The sequence below is a fragment of the Rhinichthys klamathensis genome, unplaced genomic scaffold (assembly GCF_029890125.1).
Source record: "Rhinichthys klamathensis goyatoka isolate OS25496 unplaced genomic scaffold, OSU_Roscu_1.1 h1tg000394l_1, whole genome shotgun sequence".
Taxonomy (NCBI): Eukaryota; Metazoa; Chordata; class Actinopteri; order Cypriniformes; family Leuciscidae; genus Rhinichthys; species Rhinichthys klamathensis.
In genome coordinates this window covers 401,750-414,765 of record NW_026606896.1, presented here as the reverse complement: position 1 = coordinate 414,765, position 13,016 = coordinate 401,750, and the positions used below count along the sequence as shown (strand labels likewise).

The 13,016-nt window shown below is 42.2% G+C and overlaps 2 protein-coding genes across 2 annotated transcripts; both read right to left on the bottom strand.

Moving 5' to 3' along the window:
* Positions 1-5,384: 5,384 nt before the first annotated feature.
* LOC130070086 (zona pellucida sperm-binding protein 4-like) lies at positions 5,385-7,694 on the bottom strand. The gene is made up of 9 exons (XM_056234369.1): positions 7,355-7,694; positions 6,884-7,177; positions 6,617-6,804; positions 6,446-6,543; positions 6,217-6,374; positions 5,949-6,141; positions 5,732-5,879; positions 5,574-5,646; positions 5,385-5,495 (listed from the first exon to the last, which is right to left on the bottom strand). Exons 1-9 carry the CDS (start codon positions 7,599-7,601, stop codon positions 5,419-5,421), a joined length of 1,476 nt encoding a protein of 491 aa, XP_056090344.1. The 5' UTR covers positions 7,602-7,694; the 3' UTR covers positions 5,385-5,418.
* Positions 7,695-9,255: 1,561 nt separating this feature from the next.
* Positions 9,256-11,493, bottom strand: LOC130070085 (zona pellucida sperm-binding protein 4-like). Its single transcript, XM_056234368.1, has 9 exons — positions 11,072-11,493; positions 10,779-10,958; positions 10,489-10,676; positions 10,318-10,415; positions 10,089-10,246; positions 9,820-10,012; positions 9,603-9,750; positions 9,445-9,517; positions 9,256-9,366 (listed from the first exon to the last, which is right to left on the bottom strand). The coding sequence occupies exons 1-9, from the start codon at positions 11,412-11,414 to the stop codon at positions 9,290-9,292; spliced, it is 1,458 nt and encodes a 485-aa protein (XP_056090343.1). The 5' UTR covers positions 11,415-11,493; the 3' UTR covers positions 9,256-9,289.
* Between the last annotated feature and the right edge of the window lie 1,523 nt (positions 11,494-13,016).

The following is a 13,016-nucleotide window of genomic DNA, read 5'->3' as shown; positions in this document are numbered from 1 at the left end:
GTTCTCCCAAGGTTTTTTTCTCCATCCAATCTGATGGAGTTTTGGTTCCTTGCCACTGTCGCCTTGCTTTTGGCTTGCTTAGTTGGGGATATTTAATATTCAACAATATTATTGAACTGTGTTGTACTACTTTCATGTTATCACTGTGAAGCTGCTTTGATGCAATCTGTATTGTGAAAAGCGCTATATAAATAAATGTGACTTGACTTGACTTGACTGTTATGCTGATGATGCACAGCTCTATATTTCTAGACGAATGTTACCAATTCACAAAATTAACGGAAGGCATTGCTGATTTAAAAAAAATGCATTACTAGTAATTTCCTACTACTTAATTCTGAAAAAAACTGAGTTTTTAATTATTGGGCAAAAAACCTCTAAATATATCAAATCTTTCGTACCAATCTTTCATTTGAAAGCCATGTTTCTAGCATCTGTAAAATCGCATTCTTCCATCTTAAAAATATATCTAAATTACAACATATACTTTCAATGAAAAATAAGGAACAGTTAGTTCATGCGTTCATGACCTCAAGGCTAGATTACTGTAATGCTCTACTGGGTGGTTGCCCTGCACGCTTAATAAACAAACTCCAGCTAGTTCAAAACGCAGCCCCTCGAGTTCTTGTTCTTACCAGAACCAGGAAGTATGACCATATTAGCCCGGTTCTGTCAACACTGCATTGGCTCCCTATTAAACATCGTATACATTTTAAAATATTGCTGATTACTTACAAAGCACTAAATGGTTTAGCTCTGCAGTACTTGAGTGAGCTTTTAAAGCATTATAGTCCTTCAAGTCTATTGGGTTCTCTAAACTCCGGCCAGTTGATAATACCTAGAATATCTAAATCGACTGCAGGCGGTAGATCCTTTTCCTATTTAGCACCAAAACTCTGGAACAGTCTTCCTAACATTGTCCGGGAAGCAGACACACTCTGTCAGTTTAAATCTAGACTAAAAACATCTTTTTAACTTGGCATACACATAGAACATTATACATGTCTACTATTCAAATCAGTTAAATGATTGTTAGGCTGCATAAACTAGGTCAGCCTTTGCCACTGGCTGCTTAGGCTGAAACTGCCGAGGAAACTGTTGACCTGCTTGTTGTTGAATTGACTGAGGAAACTGTTGACTGAGCCCGTTCTCATCCTAAGGCGTCATAAACTGACGCTTTTGACATTTCGTCTAAATCCAACGCACATGGCACCCTTTAGCGTCAATATGAGACACAGATATATATGGGCAAGAAGGCGCCTCCTAGTGGTCTAAACCTAACCCTACCCCAGACCTAAACCTACCCATAACTATATTGATGCTAAAGGGTGCCATCAGAGCCGGCCCTAGACCTTTGGGGGCCCTAAGCAAAATTTGGTTGGAGGCCCCTTTGACCGTTTTAAGGCCTAAAGAAAAGCAATGACTACCTTATAACTATACCATACTATATATATATTATATAATATACTATTATACTATATATATATTATGTATATACTATGTTTGATGTCTAACAGGAAAATTATGATACCACTGAGCTGAATGGCAGTGCAAGACACACACACACACACACACTGATTAACTTGCTGAATAAAAAGACAGATAAAGTGATTATCACTGAACAAAGATACATTTTTATTGACACCAGAGTTTAAAAGTCACAAACTACAGCACACACACATATATATATATATATATATATATATATATATATAATTTAAATTAAATAGAGCAAATAGAATAACAGTTAAATGTAATATTATATAAAATAATAAATAGATTTTTCAAATAAACAAAATTAACAATAACATCTGAAACACCACAAAGAAGATCAATAGTAACAATATTAAGAATAAGGTAACATTTCAATATAACTATTAAAATCCAATCCAAATAAAGAAAATAATTATACATAAAGTTAGACTTAAATTTTAAAATGCAGAAGGTTATCATTTTACAGCCCCTTTATACTCACCAACAGCTGGAGCTTTGCTTACTGGCAGCATATACTTTAATAGTGCTCCTAAGGGGACATAAGGAGTAAACTAATGTTAGCCCTTTAGTGTAGAATCCAAACTGGGTTTATATTGTTCTGTTAAATGCTTTAACAGTAACACCACAGCAAATGGTATAGGCCTAATACTAAACCAATTTCATGCAGCATGTTATTAGTATGTAGTTAAACAACTGTAGAAAATTAATACAAGCACGATTTAGGCTAATGTTAAAATAAGACTTTTAGTGCAGATTATCCATATTACAGAAATCGGAAAATTAAGCCTACAGGCTTACGTACCTTTATCTTCTTGCTTCTTCTCTTCTTCCAGGCTCTTTTTTGTCGTTTTTCTTGGCCAGAAAGATATTTTCGTTTATTGTCAGACATCGTCGATTCGTCGGAGTCGCTAAGGCCGTGTGTCCACCAAAGCATTTTTAGCCGGCTGAAAACGCTAGACGCTCTGCTGAAAACGCCCAGCTGTGGGCGCTTGAGAGCGTTTTGGCAGCGCAGCGTTTTTTCCGTTGAGACGCTTCGTTGCTATGATACAGAATCTGAATAGAATATTCCGATTACCGGGCGTTATTTATAGAAATGTAGCAGCTATCTAAAAAAAAATTAGCTTTGACGGTTTGCAAGCTAACGTTACGCTAACGTAGATCCCGGCCCCCACCGATCAGCTGTCTGACTGCTGATAGACCGATCGCCGATGAAATGTTCCTCCAAGCATTGTTTTTTAAATTCACATTGTGGTAATCCGGGGATGTCATCTGGTATAAACACGTATGTTCGGAGACCAGCAATATTAATTTTTCATCCATTTTGTTCAGCTCTGCTGGTTGATGTCCTTCCTTGTACACAAAGAATGTTGAATGACAGTAGGTCGGTGTGATATTAGTCCCGCCCCTCCTCCACTGTGATTGGACGGTTGGTGAAAAGTGACAGTGATGAGTGCTGCGTTTTATCCAAAAGTTGAACATTTTTCAACTCTCGGCGACCAGTAAAAACGCCGGGCGCTCAGCGCTTCAGCGTGTAAAAAACGCCGAACGCTCAGCGCTTGAGCGTTAAATACACGCTCAGCGCCTCGTTGCGCTCATGGCGTTTAAAAGACGCGGCGCTCCCATTGAAAACAATTGAAAACGTACGCCAGGCGCGAGTAAAAATGCTTTGGTGGACACACGGCCTAACTGACTGACCGAGTGACAACGAGTGACATCATACGGGCAGTCGGGATCAAGACGCGCGCGCGCGCCTTCGCGGGGAGCTCCCGGTTGATTTGCCATAATACAGAACTAAATAAATAACAACTCTGTGCTTATCATGATGCCTGATAAAGAGCGCTGTAGGTCCATTTCTTTTTATTTATTTATTTTATGTTACTTTTGTTGTGCGATTTTTCCCCCCCCACAAGCTAGCAGTGACTCTAGGGGGCCCTCTGCTGGCCACGGGGCCCTTTGCAATTGCAACGGTCGCTTAGTGGCTCGGCCGGCTCTGGGTGCCATGTCCGTTGGATTTAGACGAAATGTCAAAAGCTTCAGTTTATGACGCCTTGGGATGAGAATGCGTTGGTTGACGAGCTTGTTGTTGAACTGACTGAGGAAACCGCTGGTCAGTTTGCCGGAACATCAGAGCTTGAGGATTCTGGGGCAGATCACTCCACTTCGGAACAGCATGACAGAAAGCACAGAACCAAACACAAAGTGCCAGAGACTGAACAGCACACCAACTTCCTGCCATTGTTCAACAGCTAGTCACACTGCTGAGATGCTGCCCTTTGGTCTTTTTGTACTCTACAGACTTTGGGTAATTAATGATAATCCCTCCCTCTTCATTAATAGTCATGATTCTCCAGACTTGCACTCCAGAGTGGGATTTTATGCAACTAGGTGATTCCATTTTTCTTGTTTTTCCACCCTTTTGAACATACATAAAACCACATTGAGCTGATTTCACAATAGTATGCTAGAACTATTTCTGCCATTTGAATTCAGCCTTATTTTATCCTTCAGTAGCTGAATATTATATTAGATGTTTTAGCTATTCTGGATTGTTTTATGGCAACAGGCCTGTATATTCAGGGTATGATTCAATAACAACGATGTACTAAAAACAGAAACGTTTTTCCGTTGATATTTTCGTGGGCGGACGACAACATAGGATGACCACCTCTCCCGCATTCTGCAGCGGGACAGTCCCGAAATTGTGAGTTTTGTCCCGCAAGACATAAATAGTGTCCCGCATTTCAGTTATGTCTGTATTATTATTCTTTTTTCCTTCCCTAAAATTACAATACCACAGTAAGAAATATAATAAAAACTGTGCCTGGCATTTAAAAATCTATTTGTGCAGCCGTCATGTTCAAGTTGTGGAAATAACCAACCAACATACGCAATCGTAGAGAGGTTTTCCCACTGACGACAACTAAATGGACAGCGCAAAGAAATAAGTGCAGGCCTCATCAAAGTCTGTAAACACAGCTATACCAGCAAGAATTTCATCTCACATTCTGGATAAGAACCTCAAGAGCTGCTCAAATTGATGATTTAAAGCATGTAATCATACATCCTGATGGCCACCTACAGAAATGGTCGAGCAACTACGGAAAAATCGGCTAAGCAGAGAAAGTTTAAATCACACCTGCTAGCGCACTTCTCAAGATGTTTACGTACTAGGTCAGTAGGCGGTAGGGTACACCATGTTTTGTGGCTGTTCAAACACATGAGCATCTACTCTATGAAAGCAATCTGGTCGAATGTGTTTGACTACCTTTGGAAGTGGCCAAAAATAGACAAGCTCAAAAAAAAAATTAGCCCCTTTTTACACCACAGTCCACTTGTGACCTGATGTACAAAAATGCTTCTAAGTACCAGGTGTAAACAAGGCCTTGGACAGCTACCTAGTTGGGATACAACAGTTAAGGGATTAATGCTTAAATGAAAGCAGTCTACTTTTCAATAAACATTACTGGGACTAGCCTGGAATAAAACCACCATCAACCTGCACTCATCCTTTATCCCAAGATATGAGTCTATACTTGCGTGACTGTAAAAAAAGCATTGCAAAAAGCCAACAAGTGACCTTAGAGGAGGTTTGGGCATCAATATATGCAGTTATGCTAGTCCAGCCATAAAGTCGTATGTAAAGCCTCAAACAGACAGTAGCTAAAACCTTCATTTGATATGTGAAACATGAACAGGGGCCCAAGTGAACAACTAGAACTTGGCAAATAGTAAAGTTAAATGGCTTAGGCAGAAACCTGGCTTGTTTAGTTCAAGTCAAGAATCTCAATGGACGAAAGAAAAAGGCTTAGTAGTGCAGCCCTAGAAGTCAAACTGAGAACAGTCATGAAACATCCAACTCCAGTCAGAAATGAATACCAAAGAGAAACATGTTGAGTTTCATGAAGTTTATTAAAACACTAAAATTCACTTGACCAGGTTAACTTCTCCACTAGACACCACAGTTTGCCCACTAGAGATGGTCTTGACGTGCGTGTCTCTTCCTGTAAAAAGTGGTAGAAGCATGAGGGGCATTTAAATAAGTTCTCAGTTCCTGAAGTCAACTTACAGCAAGCACTCACTTTTCCTAGTGCAGCTTTGCTCACAGGAGCCAGAGGAGGGATGGCACACCGCTGTACTACAGTGGATGAAGATCTAACAGAGGGGGAAAGGGTTAAGCCATAGAATTACCTGTAAAAAGCACTAATATTAAGGGTTGAGGTAAGGCTGCAGAGCATACGGTTTCCTGCAGAGGAGCCAGTGATGCTGGATCTACAAATGTGAACATCTTCACAACAAAGCGCTTGTAGTGGCTCGGGAACTGAAGACCAGATGACCCAGTCACTGGAACCAATGTGGTCAGGTAACGATCATCCTGGTAAGGGCATCTGAAAGGCAAAGAGGCAGTCAGAAATGCCTTACAGCACACTAGATGGATAAAGACGGGCCTTACTCACCCATCAACCAGAAGATCCCATTGGGGTAGACTGAGTGGACTGGGGGTTGATGTCGCCCAGCAATGTCCCAGCATCAGGACAATGTTGGGGTCGGTCCTCTCCAAAATGTGCACCTCAACATACACAGGCTCCCGCAGGACTTTTGTAACTGGATAATCAGCATCACTGTAGTAGGACGTGTACGCCTCGTCCCCTGAGGAAGAATGCAGGGTTTAACTAGAAACTGGAGTTTTAGAAAGGCTTTAGGCATACTTGTACAAACACTTACCTTCTGCACAGCCTTTGGTGACACATTGACCATTTGCCAGTCTAAGCTCCACCCTGAGGGGTCCAGGAGCAGCTATTGGTGGAGGTGGAGGAACGGTGTTGACCTCCACAACCAGAGCTTCCACAGAGGTACCAGAGAACCTACACTGGAAGAGAAGCCTGGACAACAAACAGTGAGCTTGTAGCATTTGTCAATGATTCACATTTATGATAAAGCATACATCACTTACTCAAAATGGCTGTCCCTTGTGATGGAACCAAGTGGTCCGACACCCACTTCATATGAGGAGGTCATTCTGTTTTCATACACCACATATCCACTGTCCTCCTGCAAATAGTAACATTGTTGGCATCCAATCCATTCTAAGCCATGCAGAACAAAACCACAAGCAGCTACTCGCCATCATGCTTGTGCCACATGCAGTGACGGGGAACTGGTATATAGCAAAGAAAGGTGTGGATCCCACAGGACTGCAAGCTGGATCATTTCCACCCAGGAGACGGACTGAATCCAGGCTCAATCGAGGCAGCGTAACATCTCTCGCCACCACTACCACAAACTGACCATCTCTTATACACTGGACAGTCACTGGAACGAGTTACAAGAGCAGGTTATTGCTGAGGATCAGTTTAACATGAATGCCTCTACATTGACTCTACACTCTTACCTGCCTTCCCATAGTAACACTGCTGTCCATTAAAGCAGCAGTTGATAGCAGCACACTCAGCACCACTGATACCAGGTGGTCCACATTGGATCTGCTCATAATCAGCTACAGTACATTTGTCAAGTGGTTCTGCCTTTGCCACTGGCTGCTTAGGCTGAAACTGCTGAGGAAACTGTTGACCTGCTTGTTGAACTGACTGAGGAAACTGTTGACTAGCTTGCTGTTGAACCGGCTTTTGAACCTGCTGAGGAAACTGTTGACTAGCTTGTTGAACTGACTGAGGAAACTGTTGACCTGCTTGCTGTTGAACCGGCTTTTGAACCTGCTGAGGAAACTGTTGACTAGCTTGTTGAACTGACTGAGGAAACTGTTGACTAGCTTGCTGTTGAACCGGCTTTTGAACCTGCTGAGGAAACCATTGACTAGCTTGCTGTTGAACTGGCTTTTGAACCTGCTGAGGAAACCATTGACTAGCTTGCTGTTGAACCTGCTGAGGAAACCGTTGACTAGCTTGCTGTTGAACTGGCTTTTGAACCTGCTGAGGAAACCATTGACTAGCTTGCTGTTGAACTGGCTTCTGAAACCGCTGGTCAGTTTGCCGGAACATCAGAGCTTGAGGATTCTGGGGCAGATCACTCCACTTCGGAACAGCATGACAGAAAGCACAGAACCAAACACAAAGTGCCAGAGACTGAACAGCACACCAACTTCCTGCCATTGTTCAACAGCTAGTCACACTGCTGAGATGCTGCCCTTTGGTCTTTTTGTACTCTACAGACTTTGGGTAATTAATGATAATCCCTCCCTCTTCATTAATAGTCATGATTCTCCAGACTTGCACTCCAGAGTGGGATTTTATGCAACTAGGTGATTCCATTTTTCTTGTTTTTCCACCCTTTTGAACATACATAAAACCACATTGAGCTGATTTCACAATAGTATGCTAGAACTATTTCTGCCATTTGAATTCAGCCTTATTTTATCCTTCAGTAGCTGAATATTATATTAGATGTTTTAGCTATTCTGGATTGTTTTATGGCAACAGGCCTGTATATTCAGGGTATGATTCAATAACAACGATGTACTAAAAACAGAAACGTTTTTCCGTTGATATTTTCGTGGGCGGACGACAACATAGGATGACCACCTCTCCCGCATTCTGCAGCGGGACAGTCCCGAAATTGTGAGTTTTGTCCCGCAAGACATAAATAGTGTCCCGCATTTCAGTTATGTCTGTATTATTATTCTTTTTTCCTTCCCTAAAATTACAATACCACAGTAAGAAATATAATAAAAACTGTGCCTGGCATTTAAAAATCTATTTGTGCAGCCATCATGTTCAAGTTGTGGAAATAACCAACCAACATACGCAATCGTAGAGAGGTTTTCCCGCTGACGACAACTAAATGGACAGTGCAAAGAAATAAGTGCAGGCCTCATCAAAGTCTGTAAACACAGCTATACCAGCAAGAATTTCATCTCACATTCTGGATAAGAACCTCAAGAGCTGCTCAAATTGATGATTTAAAGCATGTAATCATACATCCTGATGGCCACCTACAGAAATGGTCGAGCAACTACGGAAAAATCGGCTAAGCAGAGAAAGTTTAAATCACACCTGCTAGCGCACTTCTCAAGATGTTTACGTACTAGGTCAGTAGGCGGTAGGGTACACCATGTTTTGTGGCTGTTCAAACACATGAGCATCTACTCTATGAAAGCAATCTGGTCGAATGTGTTTGACTACCTCTGGAAGTGGCCAAAAATAGACAAGCTCAAAAAAAAAATTAGCCCCTTTTTACACCACAGTCCACTTGTGACCTGATGTACAAAAATGCTTCTAAGTACCAGGTGTAAACAAGGCCTTGGACAGCTACCTAGTTGGGATACAACAGTTAAGGGATTAATGCTTAAATGAAAGCAGTCTACTTTTCAATAAACATTACTGGGACTAGCCTGGAATAAAACCACCATCAACCTGCACTCATCCTTTATCCCAAGATATGAGTCTATACTTGCGTGACTGTAAAAAAAGCATTACAAAAAGCCAACAAGTGACCTTAGAGGGGGTTTGGGCATCAATATATGCAGTTATGCTAGTCCAGCCATAAAGTCGTATGTAAAGCCTCAAACAGACAGTAGCTAAAACCTTCATTTGATATGTGAAACATGAACAGGGGCCCAAGTGAACAACTAGAACTTGGCAAATAGTAAAGTTAAATGGCTTAGGCAGAAACCTGGCTTGTTTAGTTCAAGTCAAGAATCTCAATGGACGAAAGAAAAAGGCTTAGTAGTGCAGCCCTAGAAGTCAAACTGAGAACAGTCATGAAACATCCAACTCCAGTCAGAAATGAATACCAAAGAGAAACATGTTGAGTTTCATGAAGTTTATTAAAACACTAAAATTCACTTGACCAGGTTAACTTCTCCACTAGACACCACAGTTTGCCCACTAGAGATGGTCTTGACGTGCGTGTCTCTTCCTGTAAAAAGTGGTAGAAGCATGAGGGGCATTTAAATAAGTTCTCAGTTCCTGAAGTCAACTTACAGCAAGCACTCACTTTTCCTAGTGCAGCTTTGCTCACAGGAGCCAGAGGAGGGATGGCACACCGCTGTACTACAGTGGATGAAGATCTAACAGAGGGGGAAAGGGTTAAGCCATAGAATTACCTGTAAAAAGCACTAATATTAAGGGTTGAGGTAAGGCTGCAGAGCATACGGTTTCCTGCAGAGGAGCCAGTGATGCTGGATCTACAAATGTGAACATCTTCACAACAAAGCGCTTGTAGTGGCTCGGGAACTGAAGACCAGATGACCCAGTCACTGGAACCAATGTGGTCAGGTAACGATCATCCTGGTAAGGGCATCTGAAAGGCAAAGAGGCAGTCAGAAATGCCTTACAGCACACTAGATGGATAAAGACGGGCCTTACTCACCCATCAACCAGAAGATCCCATTGGGGTAGACTGAGTGGACTGGGGGTTGATGTCGCCCAGCAATGTCCCAGCATCAGGACAATGTTGGGGTCGGTCCTCTCCAAAATGTGCACCTCAACATACACAGGCTCCCGCAGGACTTTTGTAACTGGATAATCAGCATCACTGTAGTAGGACGTGTACGCCTCGTCCCCTGAGGAAGAATGCAGGGTTTAACTAGAAACTGGAGTTTTAGAAAGGCTTTAGGCATACTTGGGACAAACACTTACCTTCTGCACAGCCTTTGGTGACACATTGACCATTTGCCAGTCTAAGCTCCACCCTGAGGGGTCCAGGAGCAGCTACTGGTGGAGGTGGAGGAACGGTGTTGACCTCCACAACCAGAGCTTCCACAGAGGTACCAGAGTACCTACACTGGAAGAGAAGCCTGGACAACAAACAGTGAGCTTGTAGCATTTGTCAATGATTCACATTTATGATAAAGCATACATCACTTACTCAAAATGGCTGTCCCTTGTGATGGAACCAAGTGGTCCGACACCCACTTCATATGAGGAGGTCATTCTGTTTTCATACACCACATATCCACTGTCCTCCTGCAAATAGTAACATTGTTGGCATCCAATCCATTCTAAGCCATGCAGAACAAAACCACAAGCAGCTACTCGCCATCATGCTTGTGCCACATGCAGTGACGGGGAACTGGTATATAGCAAAGAAAGGTGTGGATCCCACAGGACTGCAAGCTGGATCATTTCCACCCAGTAGACGGACTGAATCCAGGCTCAATCGAGGCAGCGTAACATCTCTCGCCACCACTACCACAAACTGACCATCTCTTATACACTGGACAGTCACTGGAACGAGTTACAAGAGCAGGTTATTGCTGAGGATCAGTTTAACATGAATGCCTCTACATTGACTCTACACTCTTACCTACATTGACTCTACACTCTTACCTGCCTTCCCATAGTAACACTGCTGTCCATTAAAGCAGCAGTTGATAGCAGCACACTCAGCACCACTGATACCAGGTGGTCCACATTGGATCTGCTCATAATCAGCTACAGTACATTTGTCAAGTGGTTCTGCCTTTGCCACTGGCTGCTTAGGCTGAAACTGCTGAGGAAACTGTTGACCTGCTTGTTGAACTGACTGAGGAAACTGTTGACTAGCTTGCTGTTGAACCGGCTTTTGAACCTGCTGAGGAAATGTTGACTAGCTTGTTGAACTGACTGAGGAAACTGTTGACTAGCTTGCTGTTGAACCGGCTTTTGAACCTGCTGAGGAAACCATTGACTAGCTTGCTGTTGAACTGGCTTTTGAACCTGCTGAGGAAACCATTGACTAGCTTGCTGTTGAACCTGCTGAGGAAACCGTTGACTAGCTTGCTGTTGAACTGGCTTTTGAACCTGCTGAGGAAACCATTGACTAGCTTGCTGTTGAACTGGCTTCTGAAACCGCTGGTCAGTTTGCCGGAACATCAGAGCTTGAGGATTCTGGGGCAGATCACTCCACTTCGGAACAGCATGACAGAAAGCACAGAACCAAACACAAAGTGCCAGAGACTGAACAGCACACCAACTTCCTGCCATTGTTCAACAGCTAGTCACACTGCTGAGATGCTGCCCTTTGGTCTTTTTGTACTCTACAGACTTTGGGTAATTAATGATAATCCCTCCCTCTTCATTAATAGTCATGATTCTCCAGACTTGCACTCCAGAGTGGGATTTTATGCAACTAGGTGATTCCATTTTTCTTGTTTTTCCACCCTTTTGAACATACATAAAACCACATTGAGCTGATTTCACAATAGTATGCTAGAACTATTTCTGCCATTTGAATTCAGCCTTATTTTATCCTTCAGTAGCTGAATATTATATTAGATGTTTTAGCTATTCTGGATTGTTTTATGGCAACAGGCCTGTATATTCAGGGTATGATTCAATAACAACGATGTACTAAAAACAGAAACGTTTTTCCGTTGATATTTTCGTGGGCGGACGACAACATAGGATGACCACCTCTCCCGCATTCTGCAGCGGGACAGTCCCGAAATTGTGAGTTTTGTCCCGCAAGACATAAATAGTGTCCCGCATTTCAGTTATGTCTGTATTATTATTCTTTTTTCCTTCCCTAAAATTACAATACCACAGTAAGAAATATAATAAAAACTGTGCCTGGCATTTAAAAATCTATTTGTGCAGCCATCATGTTCAAGTTGTGGAAATAACCAACCAACATACGCAATCGTAGAGAGGTTTTCCCGCTGACGACAACTAAATGGACAGTGCAAAGAAATAAGTGCAGGCCTCATCAAAGTCTGTAAACACAGCTATACCAGCAAGAATTTCATCTCACATTCTGGATAAGAACCTCAAGAGCTGCTCAAATTGATGATTTAAAGCATGTAATCATACATCCTGATGGCCACCTACAGAAATGGTCGAGCAACTACGGAAAAATCGGCTAAGCAGAGAAAGTTTAAATCACACCTGCTAGCGCACTTCTCAAGATGTTTACGTACTAGGTCAGTAGGCGGTAGGGTACACCATGTTTTGTGGCTGTTCAAACACATGAGCATCTACTCTATGAAAGCAATCTGGTCGAATGTGTTTGACTACCTCTGGAAGTGGCCAAAAATAGACAAGCTCAAAAAAAAAATTAGCCCCTTTTTACACCACAGTCCACTTGTGACCTGATGTACAAAAATGCTTCTAAGTACCAGGTGTAAACAAGGCCTTGGACAGCTACCTAGTTGGGATACAACAGTTAAGGGATTAATGCTTAAATGAAAGCAGTCTACTTTTCAATAAACATTACTGGGACTAGCCTGGAATAAAACCACCATCAACCTGCACTCATCCTTTATCCCAAGATATGAGTCTATACTTGCGTGACTGTAAAAAAAGCATTACAAAAAGCCAACAAGTGACCTTAGAGGGGGTTTGGGCATCAATATATGCAGTTATGCTAGTCCAGCCATAAAGTCGTATGTAAAGCCTCAAACAGACAGTAGCTAAAACCTTCATTTGATATGTGAAACATGAACAGGGGCCCAAGTGAACAACTAGAACTTGGCAAATAGTAAAGTTAAATGGCTTAGGCAGAAACCTGGCTTGTTTAGTTCAAGTCAAGAATCTCAATGGACGAAAGAAAAAGGCTTAGTAGTGCAGCCCTAGAAGTCAAACTGAGAA